This window comes from Balaenoptera ricei, chromosome 10 (assembly GCF_028023285.1).
Source record: "Balaenoptera ricei isolate mBalRic1 chromosome 10, mBalRic1.hap2, whole genome shotgun sequence".
In the NCBI taxonomy this organism is placed as follows: Eukaryota; Metazoa; Chordata; class Mammalia; order Artiodactyla; family Balaenopteridae; genus Balaenoptera; species Balaenoptera ricei.
Window position 1 is genome coordinate 99,257,859 of NC_082648.1, and position 17,255 is coordinate 99,275,113.

General features: G+C 56.7%; 1 protein-coding gene across 20 annotated transcripts in view; it reads left to right on the forward strand.

Annotated features, from left to right (window-relative positions):
- Window positions 1-17,255, forward strand: part of TEF (TEF transcription factor, PAR bZIP family member) — a 44,312-nt gene that overhangs the window by 18,973 nt on the left and 8,084 nt on the right. For 12 of the 20 annotated variants that reach the window (XM_059937058.1, XM_059937064.1, XM_059937069.1 and 9 more), the window contains 2 exons: window positions 5,974-6,049; window positions 11,437-11,515. In XM_059937058.1, coding sequence (XP_059793041.1) covers window positions 5,974-6,049; window positions 11,437-11,515 — 155 coding nt within the window. Of the gene's footprint in view, window positions 1-412; window positions 3,970-5,973; window positions 6,050-7,049; window positions 7,136-7,499; window positions 8,006-8,834; window positions 11,215-11,436; window positions 11,516-11,679; window positions 11,905-17,255 lie in introns of those variants that run through there. The other 8 variants (XM_059937073.1, XM_059937059.1, XM_059937060.1 and 5 more) reach the window with 6 other exon arrangements.

The window sequence follows — 17,255 nt, forward strand, 5'->3', positions numbered from 1 at the left end:
TAAGGAACTCGCACGGTTCCACTGCTAGAAAGTGGCAGAACCAAGATGTGAACTCAGGGGACTGCACTCAGAGTGCCCACCCTTAGCCACAGCCAGAGTGCCTAAGTGAGGCAAGAGTATAGGCAGTGCTTTATGTTGGAGCAGCACAGAGCAGGCCACCAGTAGGTGGAGCGCCCTTCCTTCCACCACGGATCCCACCAAAGGCTTGCATTCTCATCCCGCCTCCCTGGGGAAGTGCGGGGCCCCTCGGTGTCCCGGGCACATGCAGCTCCTTCCCCGGGGTCCCAGCTCTCATTCTGGCTGGACCACATGGGTTATAAGAGGAATCAGGTGTGTGAAGTGCTGGCAGGAGGGGAAGGTTGGGTTCCCTCATGGGAAAGAGGAGAGACCCACAGAGGACCCTTCCCGACAGGACGAAAAGTACTGGACGAGACGCAAGAAGAACAACGTGGCGGCCAAGCGGTCCCGGGACGCCCGGCGCCTGAAGGAGAACCAGATCACCATCAGGGCGGCCTTCCTGGAGAAGGAGAACACAGCCCTGCGGACGGAGGTGGCAGAGCTGCGCAAGGAGGTGGGCAAGTGCAAGACCATCGTGTCCAAGTACGAGACCAAGTACGGGCCCTTGTAACCTGTGCCCCCGCCCGGGCACGCTGCCTCACCTCAGACCTCTGCCTGGGACCCCTGAAACCCACCCCTGCGTGGAGACTTATGACTCGTCGTGGGCGCATGGCGGTGCACCTGCCCCAGGAGCCTTCACGTTCAAGCTTCATTATCACATGGCCAGCACGGCGACTTCCCTGGGGGCCAGCCTCCTCCCTGGCGGGATGCGAGAGAATCTACGAGGTGGTGAATCAGCCTTAGTCTCTGTTCTTGGCTGTCTCAGTTGGACCGGAAGGGGACCTCTGGAGCATGGGCTCTTCTTTTCCAGGGTACCCAGGCTTCCCTGACTCTCCCTGCTTCTCCAGCCTGGGCCGTCCAGGCCTGTCTCTGCAGAATGAGTCATGATGGCTGTCGCCCTTACATCTTCTCAGGTAGCAGGGCGCATTTCCAGGCAGGGAGGGTCTGTTGTCCTCCCCAGAAAGTCTTAGAGAAAAACATCCGTTCCCATCTTCCTCAAAGGTAAAAAGACATGCCAGCTCCTCTGTAGTGTCCACGTGGGTGCCAGGCTGCAGCAGCTGGGTGTCTGCATAGCCTGGGACGGGCTTTGCGTCTGGGCCTGCAACAGAAGTGCACCCAACCATTCGTGGCTCCCTCACCCCTTTTCTCTGTGGCTCCGAGGCCTGGAAGGAGGAGGCCCTGGGGAGGGGTTCCCTCTGCGTTCCATCCGCCGTTGGGGAGAGACTCCCAGGGTGGTGGTCTCTGAGCTTTGGTCGCCGTGCATATCTCCTCTTCTCCAGGTCACTTGTGGAGGCCGCCTGAGTCAAATTTGTCCCACCAGACTGGGCCTCTGGGCCTGCTGTTTCTTGTCATCCAGTGACCAAGCTCAGATCTTGGATTTAAAAGAAAGAGCCTCCTCGTCTAGGAAGCTTAACTTCCTGGAGCTGGGATGCACCTTCTGCGTGGTGTTCAGAAAACCGGTCTCCACAGCCCCTCACGCTGTAGGCGGGGAGCTGGGGCATGTTTCTCGTGAAGCTCCCGCTCGTTCTTGATCTGCTTTCCCATGCGGGCCAGGCCTGAGTCCGCTGTCTCTGAAAAGCAGAAGAGGGCTTCCCATTTCTGGCTTCAGGATCCACCCCGTGCGAGCGGCCTGGAGGGCGTCACCAGGCAGGACACCTGGTCCCCTGGTCGCAGCACAACTCTTTTGGAACAGCGGGCTCTGGGGACATTTACATAGGCTAGAGTCCCCTCGATCTGGGTCCCAGGAGACAGCCACCCATGCAAGCCTGGCTGTGGTGTGGTGCGGAGGGGCCCACCTTCCAGCTGCTCCTTTCTCTTGTGTCCAGCTGGACTCGTCCTTTGGCTCTGCCCGAAAGATTAATTAAGGAGATCCGTGGAAGCGTTTGCTCACTGCGGTCAGCTGGGGCACCCAGAGATGGGTGTATTTATTTGCTCAGGGCAGGCAGCCTGTGGTAAGGAGGGGTCAGAGGTGACGGGCACACTTTGTCACATTCACCACTGGCTTTATTTAAAGTGGTGGCTCGGAGTCCTGGGCCTTGACCCCTAAAGACTTTCCATAACAGATGTTAAGAGCAGGGGAAGCCATCCACTGGCCGTGGACCACACCCCAGGGGAACGCCACGGCCCTCCAGGGACCTGCACACCCGTCTCTCCAGGCGACTTGACAAGGGTCCCTGAGGCCAAGGGATGTCAGCGCCCTCCCTGCAGGCCCCTGAATTTTACTTTGTGGTTTTATGAAAACCATGTTCACACTTTTCACTCTATTGTAACCACAACAGGGCAGTTGCATCCGGCATGTCAGTGTCCTGCCCTGGGCAGCTCGCCCGCCCGGGCAGTCTCCCTCTGGTCTGGCCACCCACCAAGAGGGCTCTTCTCATTTTGTTATTGGTAGAAGAGCCACCAGCTTAAAAGCTCTTCATTTTCTTTGGCCAGAAGTGTATGGTTTGTGTTTCTTTCAGTTTTTTCCCCTAAGGGATGGACATTTAGTCTCCGGGTGGCGTCCACTTTCCAACCCCAGCGGGTGAGATGACGGCCTGATGTCTCTTCTCTTTGTCCCGCCTTCTGCCTGTGTAGTGCCCTCTCCTTCTACCCCTCCCCCCCCCCCCACCAGCCAGTGGGTGTCTGGTTCTCTCCTTACTTGGGAAGAGTGTGGTGCTGGCTTCTTTTAGAAGGGCCCCTTTGAGCCAGGAGCCTGGCAGGGACAGGGAGGAGATGTCCGTGGAGGTTGACATTTTGGGGAAAGGGGTGCTCAGGTAAGCATGTCTTCTTCCCAGGCTTAAGGATCAAGTCCTTGCAGGAGGAGAGGGTGGTGCCTACTCAGTTTCCATTGTGGAGTTGGGAGTCCCCTTGACTCCCCGCTGGACCCTCTCTGTCTTGGGGCTGACAGCCAAAGACTGAGGCACCTATGCTCAGATCTTTGACATCCTCTAAAAAGCACTGGAGACTAGAGACGCCAATGTAAATGGCTTTCTGTGGGCTTGCAGTGGGCTGGGAAGCGTCATCCCTACCTAAACACCCTGTCTTCAGCCTCATTGCAACCTCAGAACAGACAAATCATGAATGAATCAGCTAGAATGTTGCAAGAATATGCATAAAATAAATGTATATCTAGATAGAGAAATATATATATTTAGAGAGAGAGAGAGAGCTTTCACAATGGCCAGCAGCCTTGTGGAGGACCTGGGTCACTCTTACCCTTGGCCAAAGGAAAGGGTTTGCCTGTCTGGGTCCTGAGGTTGCGGAAGGCACATAGTAGTGAACCTTGACTCGGTAAGCATCACCCTGGTGAGGGGACCTGCTGTGGCCCTGGCAGGCAGCTCCTGCTTGAGGTGGGGTGGCAGCCATGGGGGCCGGCAGAGAAGGGCCCCTTCATGCTGTGCAGCTCTCCATCCAGGGCCCTGGGAGCAAAGGGCTGAAAGCCCCTGGTTTTCATGGCAAAGCCCCACCCCAGAGCTCCTTTAACATCTGTTAATTAAGTGCAATAAATTTTTCTAGAAAATGGCAAAGATGACTTCCAGGTGGATATTGCTGTTTTACAGTGTTGGGGATGCCAGAACACCACTTGGTTTTATTTTTCTAAGTGCATGTGATGTGACAGAGTGTGTGGGGCTCTGCGTCCTCCCCTGGGAGCTGGCATTCCAGCAGGCCTCTCTCCTTTACCTTTGCTGGGGAAGGAGGCAAGGCGCAAACCCTTCTTCCCAGCCAGTGAGGGCAGAGGCAGAGCGTAGCCCACTGGCCTTATGTGCGTGTGTGCGTGCGAGTGTGCCGCTGCCGGTGGGCCGGAGTGATGTGGCGGGAGGGAAGCGGGGAATGTATCCTTTTCAAACGAAATTAAATATTTTGAGATGAGAATTGTGGGGCTGTCTTTTCTGTCCTCCTCCCCACTTCAAGGCCAAGTCACCTAACCCCACTGTGCCTCAGTTTCCTCGTCTGTCAGCTAGAAGTAATTTCTGCCCCCTAACCTCACAGTTTACTCAGGAAGGACAGGTATCGGGCCCCAAGCAGTTAGAACAAATAAAAGTGCTGCACAGCTGGTAGAAATACAGGGAACTGCTCATGAAAAGTGTCCCGAAACAGGGAACCCTCAGTGGTAACGTGGAAAAGGGGCTGGTGGTGGGATTCTAGAGGTTTTCCTTTTTTCCTTTTGCCAAATTTTGTCTACAGCCATGAGACCATCACAATTAAGACAAGGTTACGGGGCTTCCCTGGTGGCACAGTGGTTAAGAATCCGCCTGCCAGTGCAGGGGACACGGGTTCGAGCCCTGGTCCAGGAAGATCCCACGTGCCGCGGAGCAGCTAAGCCTGTGCACCACAACTACTGAGCCTGCGCTCTGGAGCCCACGAGCCACAACTACTGAGCCTGCGCTCTGGAGCCCGCGAGCCACAACTACTGAGCCCACGTGCCGCAACTACTGAAGCCCACGTGCCTAGAGGCCATGCTCCACAACAAGAGAAGCCACTGCAGTGAGAAGCCCGTGCACCACAATGAAGAATAGCCCCTGCTCGCCAAAACTAGAGAGAGCCTGCACGCAGCAACGAAGACCCCACGCAGCCAAAACTAAATAAATAAAATAAATTTATATATATATAAAAAAAGACAAGTGTATGGACTTCCCTGGCAGTCCAGTGGTTAAGACTCCATGCTCCCGCTGCAGGGGGTGTGTGTTCGATCCCTGGGATCCCTGGTCAGGGAAGTTTAGACAAGGTTATACACAAGGGTGCAGCTATTTGCTCAGCACCAAAACCGTCTTGATTTGCTCAGCATTGGCATCCCCAAGACCCCTACTCAGGACAGGCCCAGGCTCCTGGGGTGGGCACAGAATAGGGTGTCCCACCCTTGGCAGAGCCTGCTGCAAATTCCACCGCCTTCCCGAGTCTCCACCCACTCTTCACGCTGCTTCCGCTCGCTCTGTGTGTGCATGCGCGGAGCTGGTGCTGCCTGCTTCCTCAGTGAGGCCCAGAGCTGCCTGTGGACAACCGTGGCTGTTCTCTTCTGCTTCCCGTGCTGCATGTTGTTAATGCTCAGGGTTCCTGTGGTTTGAGGGACCAGGAACTATTTTGTTTCTAAGGGGAAAAACATGCATTTGGAGTTTGGAGATGGGCTGGCAAGGTGGACTTTTTATTTTTTATTTTTCTTTGGCTGTGTTTGGTCTTCGTTGCTACGCGCAGGCTTTCTCTAGTTGCAGATTCTTATTGCTGTGGCTTTTCTTGTGAAGCACGGGCTCTAGGCACGCGGGCTTCAGTAGTTTCAGCACGGGCTCAGTAGTTGTGGCTCGCGGGCTCTAGAGTGCAGGCTTAGTAGTTGTGGCACATGGGCTTAGTTGCTCCACGGCATGTGGGATCTTCCCAGACCAGGGCTCAAACCCGTGTCCCCTGCATTGGCAGGCGGATTCTTAACCACTGCGCCACCAGGGAAGTCCCAAGGTGGACTTTTTAAAATGGCCATTTTACAATAAACATTGAAGCTCAGAAAAGCAAAGTGATATGCCCCAAACCAAAGCAGCAGGGCTAAAATTCAAACCCAGGGTGGGTTTCAACTTTTCAAATTCAAATTCCTAGACGGTTCTTGACCTTGGGCTCAGGGCAGTGTCACACACTCCATCTTTTCACCAACTGTACCCTTGGATCTTTCCATTCCTGACAGCTTACAGAGCCTTCCAGCTCAGCCTCCCCCCCATCCCTGCTCCCAGCATCGTGGGCACCTACCACATTCCTAGGCCTGGGTTGGGTGCTTTGAGGCACTATCTTGTTTGAACTTCACGGGGGGATGTTGTTACCCCCTTGTACAGATGGGGAAACCAAAGGTTAGAGAAACTTCATTCAGCAAATATTTATTGAATGTCTATTTTGTGTCAGCCCTGCCTCCAGACTTCACAATCTGCTTGGAAAGACAAACGTTACATGGATAAAAATAGGAGAATGACGGATTGTGGTAAGTGATGTGGCTGAGAAGATTGGGGATCTGGGAGAGAACGTTTATGTTGGAGGGGTCAGGGAAGACCTCTCTGTGGGTGGCATTTAAGCTGAGACCAGAGGATGAATGGATGTGACTTGCCCCCAAGGCTCCCACACAAGTTGGGCACAGAGTCAAGTCCTCAGGCAGCTGCTTTTTTTTTTTTTTTAAAGATTTGTTTATTTATTTATGGCTGCGTCGGGTCTTAGTTGAAGCACGCAGGATCTTCGTTGAGGCATGCGGGCTCTTCGTTGTGGTGTGCGGGCTCCTCTCTAGTTGTGGCGCGTGGGTTTTCTCTTCTCTAGTTGTGGCGCACGGGTTCCAGAGCGCATGGGCTCTGTAGTTTGCGGCATGTGGGCTCTAGTTGAGGCGCTCGAGCTCAGTAGTTGTGGCACGTGGGCTTAGTTGCCCTGCAGCATGTGGGATCTCAGTTTCCCACCCAGAGATCAAACCCATGTCCCCTGCATTGTAAGGCAGATTCTTTACCATTGGACCACCAGGGAAGTCCCCTCAGGCAGCTTCTGACCTCCATCCATACACCTCAGTTTCCCAGGCAGACGTGGCCAGACCAGCTGGCCAGAAATGAATGGGCACAGGAAAGCAGTTACGAGAGGGCACAGGGTGCATGGAACCCTGATACCCCAGCCTCCTGTTACTGAGGTTGGGAATAAGATGCCAAGAAGCCTGGGGAGGCAGATGTAACTCAAACAGAACCTTTGTCCCAGGGGTCAAATCTTTAGGCAAAGGCCTTGTGCAGGCCCTGCCCCACCCCTGAGCCACCTTGTGGTCTCCAGGGGCTGCTACATGGTTAGCTGACCCTAGCCCTGGGCACAGTTGATTGGTCAAAGAGTGAACATGTGACCCAACTGGGCCTATGAGGCCCTTCTCTGAGATTTGTGAACTTGAGGTTTCTCTCTGGAGATGAACTGTTGTAACCCACTGTGTTTTCTGCTCTGCATACAAATGCTCTCACTCACAGCAGAGATTTGTGCGGCCACGGGAAGCACAGGGGCTGTGGGCTTGGACTATGTCAAAGCTGGGAGATCTCTGCCGAGCATGTAGCAGGTAAGAGCGCAGGCTTGGAATTAGTCCTGGGATCAGATCTGCCTCCATCACCAATTTGGGGTGTGATCTTGGGCGAGTCACTTCCCCTGTCTGGGTTTCTGGTTTTTTATCTGTAGAATGGTCACCAGCCTCACAGGCACCTGGCACAGGGTGGGTGCTCCCCACATGGCAGCTGCTGTTGTGGCAATGCTGCAGAGGGTAGTGAGCTGCACAGAGATGAGCCCTCGAGGCCTGGCAGCTGCCAGCCATGGCAAGGGGTACGGGGGTGTCCACCGGATGGTGTGGGATGCAGCCAGGGTTGGAGCAGCTCTGTGGCCCCAGGCAAGTGGCTCCACCTCCCTGAGCTATTTCCCTCTCTGTACAGCAAGGACGTGCTACACAGATAACGTGCAAGTGCCTGCCACAGTGCAGCTCCTCTGACACAGTGCTCCCTCCCACCCGTCTCCCTGGAGGACAAATCTCCAAAGCTGGACACATGCCCCCTTCCTTGACTGTACCCAACTACCACACAGCCCCATACACCCCCCGCGGCTGTGCCACACTGGCCCAGCTGGCAGCTCCTGACGTCAGCACCTAATCCGGGAAAGCTGCCAGCCAGAGATAGGGCTGAGCAGCAGAGGAAATCAGAGACAGGTTTGAAGGTGGGTGCCCCCAGTCCCCAGCCAGCACTCCCTGCGCTCTCATCAGCTTCTCACTTCAGCAAACCCTCCCAACCAAGCAGGCTGATGCCTGGACCCCGTGGAGCGGGAGCCTTTTATTGTGAGCAGGAGCAGGGGCTGCACGGCGCTCAGGCTCCGTCAGCTCCCAGGCTGCAGGTGTCCCCAAGCTGGGCAGGGGGCATCCACTCCCACCTAGATTCCAGGCTGACTCCAAGTCCCTGTAGGGCAGGCGGTTGGGGATCGTGGGGAGCGGAAGGGGCTGGAAGTCAGCAGGGCCAGGTCACTCAGGGCCGTAGAGCATGGCTGTTTTCCTGGGGTCTGAGTCCAGAACTGCTTTGACCCAGGTCTGTGGCAAGGCTGGGCCATGCCCCTGACCCCGGGCCTCTGAGAAGCTGCTAGACCGAGCTCAAATCGCCCTAAGAGCCTACCCTAGAGGCTTGCCAAGGCTGCAGGGGTGTGACTAGAGCAAGTGGAGGTGCCAAAAGCTGGGGCCAGAGTCCTGAGCCAGGAGCCAGTGCCCAACCCACCAGACTTGCTGGGCTTCTCCTTGCTGTGGGCCTCAATTTCCCCATCTGCCCAAGAGCCCTGGACTTGTGGATCTCAGTACTGAGGTTCAGACTCAGGAACACCTCAGGCATGGGCAAGCCCAGCCTTCCCTTCAGTCTCTTCTCTGCCTCACAAACTCCTAGTCATCCCTCTAGGCCCCAGTCAGCTGTCACCTCCACAAGGAAGGCTTCACCAACACTCTTGGGAACCAGCTGCTCCTCCTGCATGGTCCCACACCTTCTTCTACCTTCTAGACCCTGGCTGCCTCCAGGGTCTACAGGCCCCCCAGCCAGGCCCCCTCCCTCCCTCACACTTGAGGTGAAGATCCAATGAGTTAAAACTTGTGAAATGCTTAGAATAGTGCCTGACATGGAGCAGGCAGCCGTAGATGCCAGCTATTACTCTTATCACCACCTGTATTTTACAGATGAGGAAGCTGAGGCTCAGAAAAAAGGAATGACTTTTTTTTTTTTTTTTTTTGCCACACTGCACAGCATGTGGGATCCTAATTCCCCAACCAGGGATCGAACCCGAGCCCCCTGCATTGGAAGCATGGAGTCTTAACCACTGGACCACCAGGGGAGTCCCAGGAATGACTTGTTCTAATCCCACATCTTGTCAGTGGTTGAGCCAGGATTTGGACCCAGGCAGCCCAACTCCAGGGCCCTCCCTCTCAACCTTCCTGCCTGTTACTAGGGATGAAGTGTCCTGCCCCCAGTAACCCAGTCCCTTCCCAAGGGCACCCATCCCATCCCCACTTGCCTGGGAAAGGACATTGCCCCTGAGATTCTCTCTCCCATGTCATCAGTCCCTCCCTCTCCACAAGATCATTCCATCAGCCCAAAACATGCTCTAAAATCTTCCATCCTAAAAATGAAATAACCTGAGCCCCCATTGCCCTCCGGCTACCACCATTCTTCTGCTCCCTTCACCGTGAGACTCCACAGGAGTGAGGCCTACATTCACAGCCCCCCTCAGACTTGCACCCTCCACTGAAGCCACCTTCTCAAGGTCACACTGATGACCACCTTGGTGTTGCCACATCAACCTGGGTCGATCTCAAGCTCATCTTTCTCTGCTTCTGAGCAGCGTTTGGCCCAGTTGCTCACTCCTGCCTTCTTGAAACCCTCTCTCCCCGGCTCCAGATTCACCTCCCTCCATGGCTGCTCCTCCTGTCTCCCCGAACTCTAAATGTCAGAGGACCCAGGGTCAGCAGGTGCCCTGCTCCCCGGGTCATTCACTCTGTTCAAGGCCTGGAGTGCCATCCATGCCCCGGCAACTCCCACAGGTGTCTACAGCCCCATCCTCTCCCCTGGGCTCCAGACTCATGCCTCCACCTGCTCCCTTGCCAGCTCCACCTTGACCTGCCCAAAGGCTCCTGGTCTCCCCATAGCTACTCCTCCTCAGTTTTCCCTTCAAAGTGAAGGGCCCCACCATTCCTCAGGTGCTCAGAATAAAGCCTTGGGATCATCCTTGATCACCTGCTTTATCTCACAGCCCCATCCAATCCGTCCACAATTCCTGTCAGTTCTAGAATCCAGCCATTTCCTCCCACCCCCAAGGCCACCCCGTGGTGTCCGAGCCACCATATGTCCTCCCTGGGTTATGGCAGCCTCCTCCTGATTTCCTGTTCTCACCCTGCAGTCTGTCCTCCTCACAGCTGCCTCAATTTCCCTCAATTTCCCTCATATCCCGTGGCTCCCAACACACTCAGAAACAAATCCAAACTTGTCATCGCAGCCTAAAAAGCCCTTTGAGACCTGGCTGTCTACCTGGTCCACTTCCCCTCCCTCTCCACCCCTGGCACTTTGACCCTTTTGCTCCACCTGGGTCACGCCCAACTCCTTCCCATCTCAGAGCCTTTGCACTTGCCGTTCCATCTGCCTGGAGTGCTGTCCCCCAGATCTTCTCAGCCCAGCCCCATTCTCAGTGCCTGGCCTGCCTGGCGCTTGGCACTGCCTGCCAAACCCACAAGGACAGGATGACAGGACCGGGGCTGGTGTGGCAGGAGCGCCACTGTCACCACCAGGTGGCGCTGCAGACACATCCCTGGGCGGTGACCTCTGGTCCAGCCTCCAGATTTGTCTTCTCAGCAAAGCCTCGCGGGGCCTCCCGTGCCAGGCGGTGCTGTGAGGCACCAGCTGCCTCGGCCCCTCCCCGCCTGCCCTCCAGCGGCTGCTGGCAGACACTGTCTAGAGGTATCCAAGGAGCCTGGAAGAAAGGAAGGCTGCCTGCCTCCCAGGGCCTGTACTTCTAGGCTCTTTCTGGGGAGGGAGGAGACGTGTAAGCCTGAGAGGGACGTGTGGGGAGAACGGGGGCTCAGCCAGAGCAAGGTGTCTGGAATGAGGAGTTCTGGGGAGGCCTTGGACTCAGAGTCTGTCCATCACGCCTGGGTTTGCATCCCACCTCCTTCTGTCCTCTGTACGTCAGCCCTTGCCCAGCCTCCCCGAGCAGCGGTGAGGAGTCAAGGCTCAAGTCATTTTCAAATGGATTTTTCCAACAGAACCTCGTTTTTCAGCCACAGTCTTCTCCAGAAGGCCAGCATATGACACTGATAAAAGGGGTGTTGATCAACATAAGTTTCCAAGCTCAGGGTGCTGACAGGTTCTTAGTCTAAAGTCACTTGAGAGGGTAAGTTTGTGACAACCGTGATGGACACACCCTACCCAGGGTGTTGGTGAGGGCCGTGGTCCCACTGGGAGCTGCCCCAGCACTCCGTTTATTTCTGCAGCTGGTCTGAGCTGCACGGCATCAAGAAAGCCTTGAGGCCCGCAGGCAAAAAGCTGTTTTTAAAAATAAATTCAAGAGTGGGTATATGTATACGTATGACTGATTCACTTTGCTGTACAGCAAGAAACTAACACAATATTGTAAAGCAACTATACTCCAATAAAAATTAATTTTAAAAAATGAATTCAAATCAAGACTTGGTGACAACCCCAAGGCCCAGTCACGGATTCCAGGTGTCTACAGTGCCTGTCTGATGACCCCCAGCCCTGGCTGTGGGACCCTGGCAAGTCCTTTGCCCTCTCTGGACTTCAGGAGGCACAGGAGGCCACGGTCTACCTACAGGGGCCCATCTGTTTACCTTGGCAGGTCTGGATTTGGTGATCAGAGACACTTGGCCAATGGCCTGGCTCCGCATGGCCCTCAGAAGCCTGGCGGATGCAGTCAGGTAAGCAGAGCATGTGTGAAGACAACCTTCAAGGAGGGGCCTGGGGGCGTGGGCTGTGGGAGACAGGGTAGGCAGGGTGGGGTGGGGTGGGGAGGGGGCAAGGAGCTGACCAAGCCCTGAGAGTTTAAAACTAAACCCTGCCTGGGGCTTCCCTGCTGGCACAGTGGTTAAGAATCCCCCTGCCAATGCAGGGGACACGAGTTCGAGCCCTGGTCCGGGAAAATCCCACGTGCCACAGAGCAACAAAGCCTGTGCACCACAACTACTGAGCCCGCGTGCCACACTACTGAAGCCCGCGCTCCTAAAGCCCGTGCTCCGCAACAAGAGAAGCCACTGCAATGAGAAGCCCGCACACCACAGTGAAGAGTAGCCTCCACTCACCGCAACTAGAGAAAGCCCGCACACAGCAGTGAAGACCCAACGCAGACAAAAATAAAATAAATAATAAAATACAAATAAATAAATAAACCCTGCCTGAGTGCTGTCAGCTACAGCCAGCCATGGCTCCCAGGGCCTGGTGACATCATCAGGGCACAGGATGTCCCTGGCAGTGACTGGAGGTGGCAGAGGGGACATGGTAGGACAGAGGGGGTCCTCACCTGCACTTCCTGCATCTGGGAGTTGTTTGTGTTTGGGGAGAGCCAGCCTGGGTTGTCACCATCCAGAGGGGCTGCTAGGGGTCCCTCCTCCCCCAACACTTGGGAAGCATTTCATTTTGCATCTGAGAAAAATGAGGCCCAGAGAGACTGTGACTTGCCTGAGGCCCCTACTTTGAGAGATCTGACAGCTCCAGAACTGGAAGCCAGCAGTGCTGGCTCTCAAGTAGTGATTCTTGAAGTCTGGTGGGCATGGGGAGGGGGACCATTTGGGGAGAAGGCTCAGTTGGACAAGGGCAGGGGGGAGGCACCAACTGAGCAAGTGCCTAGGTCTGTGCTCAACATTGTTCAGAACAAGCAAGCTCCTCCTGCCTATCCATTTCCTCTGCTCCTCACTCTGATCCCAAGGAGGGACTGGCAGGGATTAGTGCTGCCCCCATTTTACAAATTTATTTATTTATTTTTGGCTGCGTTGGTCTTCGTTGCTGTTTGCGAGCTTTCTCTAGTTGAGGCGAGTAGGGGCTACTCTTCGTTGTGGTGTGCGGGCTTCTCATTTCTCATTGCAATGGCTTCTCTTGTTGCAGAGCACAGGCTCTAGACACACCGGCTTCAGTAGTTGTGGCACGTGGGCTCAGCAGTTGTGGCTCGCGGGCTCTAGAGCACAGGCTCAGTAGTTGTGGCACACAGGCTCAGTTGCTCCACAGCATGTGGGATCTTCCCCAACCAGGGTTCGAACCCGTGCCCCCTGCATTGGCAGGCCAATTCTCAACCACTGTGCCACCAGGGAAGTGCCCCCATTTTATAGATGAGGAAACTGAGACCCAGGAGCACAAAAATCACCTACTCCAGGCCTCACAGCACATCACACCCAGCTGGGATGGGGTCCAGTCTCCCCTGGCAGTCTCCAGCTTGAGCTTCTAGAGCCAGAGTGGGTGTAGGGGGCTGCCATGGGGATACAGGGAAGGGGTGGGAGGGAGGCCCTGCCACCTCTGCTGTGGCGGTGTCCTGTGTTTAGCTTCCCTCCCATTCCTCCTCTTCCTCATCCCTCCTCCATGGGCTCCAAGCCCCCATGCACTCAGGACCAAGTCTGGCCTCCTCGCCTGGCCAAGGCTCGCCCTGCACATCCAGCTTCATCTCTCACCATGTTCCTGACACGCAGCCTCACCAAACTGCTCATAGATTCCTACAGAGATTGCTATTTCAGGCCTCTGAGCACTTGAACAAGATGTTCCTGCTGCCTGGAATGCCCCCTCCTGTATCCTATCTTCCTGGGGAATTCCTATTCATCCTTCGCAATTCCGCTCTGAGCCTTCATTGCTCCATCGAATCACAGTTATGATTGCGATTGTAATTGCTCTCTGTTTGCTGCCCGCCTCTCTTCCTGGAATGGCAACTCTTGGGGGCAGCAACAGTATGGTACTCTGCTCTCCAAGCCCAGTGTCTAGCTAGGCGCTTGGATGAAGGGATTAAACTGAGCCTTGTAAGGCGGGGCCAAGGCCCACTTTGCAGGAGAAGGGTGGGGTCTGTCCCTTAGTTGGCGTTAAAGGGTTTTACTGGTGGGGGTGGGGTGTTGCTCAGAGTCCACAATTCATTCTCCGGCCAAGTCTCCCAGGCTACCCTCCCTACAGGCCGTCAATCGCTCTGCCCTAACCTCTCTCCCCTGCGGGGTCTCCCCATCCTGCTCCATCAAATCAAAGCAGGGGCAGTCCCAATCTGCCACCCTCCTGCTGTTTGCTTTCTCCCTCTCCCAAAAGCAACCACAGCAGAGACCGCTCTCAAATCTTAGAAAGGCTCAGCATTCTCCTAGGGAGCCTGTTGCAAATGCAGAGTCACAGGCCTCATTCCCGGGAGGCCCACTCAGAGGGACCTGGTGCGGAACCCTGGAATCAGCATTGTTAAGCAGCCTCCCAGTGGCCCCGATGATCCTACTTTAGGAGCTTCCTGGGAGGCAACACGGAGTCCCAAGATAATGCCCTGACGAGGGGAAGGGAGGGAGAGCCAGTGCCGTCAAGGTGGGACTCGGGGCTGGGGACGACCTCCGGTGGCAGTTGCCAGGCCTTAGGCACAGGGCTTTCTCAGTCTACCGGCCAAAGGTGGGCCCAGCGGCGAGCGGCATTTGCCGCACCAGGTGTGCCTGCAGGCCTCAGCGCCGGGCCTGCTGCCGCCTCCCTTCTGTGCTGGGGAGACAGACGCGGATATAAATAACAGCGAGGCCGGGCCGGATGAAGTAAGTGCGAGCAGGGAGGCAGGAACGGCCGCCGGGGAGCGGGGGAGGCAGAGGCGCTCCAGCGGGAACGGGGCGGCGCGCGGCTGACGCGGGCCGGGAGCTCCCTCGGGTCCCGGGTGACCTTCGGGCGGGGGGGGGTGGGGGTGCGGCCTCCAGGCCTCAAGGCGGGTCCGCGGCGCTGCTGAGCTCCCAGCCAGGCCCGAGCCGGAGGTGTGACAAGGCCTGGCTAGGGGCTGGGGAGGAGGCTGCGGAGCGCCGAGGCCGGGCACTGGGGAGCCAGCGAGTGGCTCTGAGCAGGGGACTCCCCCCGGTGAGCGGCCTCGGCCACTCCGCACGCCCAGCCCGGGACTCGGCGAGTTCGCCGCGCCCGCTCTGGGCCTCGGTCTCTCCAGCTGTAGGCCCGCCGCGTTCCCCAGCACTCTCGGGCAAGAGCGGGGAAGGGACCGCGGAGGGGGCTGCCCTAGTGTGGAGAAGAAGGAACAGCCTGGCTCTTCCCGGGAGAGGGCGCCCCCAGCACCTCCCTTCCCCTTACCCGGGGCCGGCGCTGACGCCCGCCCAGCCCCACCTCGCCCCGCCCCGCGCCCGTTACGTAATCCCTCCCCCTCCCTCCCCTCCCCTCCACATCCCCTCCCTTCCCTCCCCCTCCTCTCCCCCTCCCCCTCGTGCGCCGCTGTGATGTGGGGCTGGGAAAGGAGAGGCCAGGGCCGCCTCCCTCGGGCGCTGTCTTGCCTGGCCCGGCATCCTCCCCTTCTGCTTAGTGCCCGAGGGGAAACTGAGGCAGCTGTCCAGCAGGGCACAGCGAGTGGGGGTGCACGCGGGGATGGGGGTAACCGCCCTCGCTAGGATCCCTGGGCCCCCAGGGGAGCCCAGACTGCGGTGAGAGCCCCAGCTCCGGCTGGGGCCACGACTTCCTCCTCTGAACAAAAGTTCCCTCCCTGACCCTGACGTTGGGGGCTCTGGAGGTCCCCTGCTGAGGAGTCTTCCGCAGCTGCTTTTCCCATCCCACTGTGTGTGGGCCACCAGTATCTTGAATTCTAAAGTCAGGCAGTGAACCCAGTGGTGACTGGTACCTTCGCCTACCCTCTGGGTGACCTTGGGTAAACTGCCTCTCTGAATCTCACTGTCCCCACCTATAAAATGGGGCTGCTCGCAGGCCCTCCTTCTAAGGTCTTAGGGAAGAACCCCGCATTTCAGCACCTGCTGAGTACTTAGCAAGGTAACTGTGAACTGTCCTTATCCTCCATTCACCCCTCTGCAGGACCTGGGCCTGGCCCTGGGCTGGTAGGCGGTGCCCCACTGGGCCAGTCAGCTCCCAGTGGACCTTGGCTTTTGCCCAGGGAGCACGTGGTCCAGGTCTGCCCTGTGGCCTGGCCGGCAGCTGCAGGTGAGGCTGTTCCTGAAGGGCCCGCTGGTGCAGCACAGCAGGCCCTGCCCAGCTGCCCTCGCACAAGACCCCCGGGAGCACCTGGAGATCCCCTGCAGTGCCACCCATGGTCTCCCTCTCTGAGGCAGCCCACCCAACACGTTTTGAGCACCTTCTAAGAACAGGCTTCGGGATGAAGGAGGTATCTGCCCAGACCTCTGTGCTGCTCAGACACAATGGGAGCCTCAGCCTCTTCATCTGCAAAATGGGGATAATCGCACCTCCCTTCCTCCCCTCTCGCTTGGCCTCTGCCAGAATGAGATGAAATGCCTGTAACCCTGCTCACCTTCATCGGGCCTGGAGTGTGAGTCCAGAGCTACATGTTCATTTTACCTTCAAACAGCAACTTGAGGTGAGAATTGGTGTCCTTTTACAGTTGAGGAAACCAAGAGGTGGAGTAACTCCTCCAGGTAGGGTGATCAAAAGTCCTGGTTTGCCCAGGGACAAACACACTTTCAGTGGGAAAGCTGGGAGTCACCAGGCCACACAGCTCGCTAGTGACAGTGTCTGAGTCCAAAGTGGCAGTCCGACTCCAGAGGCCACGTGCAGCAGCACCAGACTGTATTTCCCTCCATCGGTATTTGCTGAATGTACGAATGCATCTCTTCCTGCACCTGCCTCCAACCCTTGCTGACTACCGTGGCTCGTATATCAGGATCTAGGAGAGTCCTATGGGAAGCAACTGAAGTCTCTGGGTTCTGCTGCTGAGTTCCTAGCACTCCCTTGGCCCCTCCCTGGTTCAGCTCTGCCACAAGGAACCCCCCAGGGTCCACCCATCAGGCCCTAATCCTTTTGCCCACAGGGGAGGCTGGGTTCCTACTGGGGGAGCCACTGCCCCCTGATATCAGCTGTCACTTTGGAGCTCAGTTCCCTCACCTATAAAATGAGGGTGATAAAGCTGCTTTCTGGTTGCTGCTGGAGATTCAAGGCAATGTAAGTAAAGCTCCTGGCACCCAGGAGGCCCTCAACATATGAACATTGTTATTGTTGCTATAATGTGGTAATTATAGCAAACTATTCCATCAAGGGCTTCCTCTGTGAGGGTAACTATCCTAAATGCTTTCCAAGCATTGAAGCCCGAAGAAGTAGACACCATTTTTCAGGTGGAGTTCTGTGTCTCAGGGAGGTTGTGACCTGCCTAAGGCCACAACAGCGAGCAGCAGGACTGCCATTTGCAGGGTTCTGTACTCTTGGAGGACTTAGCTCAAGTTACTGCAGCTGCTGGTGATATGGGGCAACTAGGGCACAGGGTAGGGAGGGATTGCTGAGGTCCCCACAGGGCGCCAGGCCCCCTGCCTGCCTCCCGGACAAACTGGTCCTCTGCTTGCCCAAGGTGGCAGGACAGGTTGTAAGAACCAGCCCTTTGCTCAGGCCCAGCCGCTCCCCCCGGCCGCCCCCCCGCCATTCGGCCGGCTCCCCGAACCCTCTGCCAGTCACCGTTCCCTGTCTGCCAGCCAAGCTCTGGAGCAGTCCAGGACATTGTGTCCAGAGAGA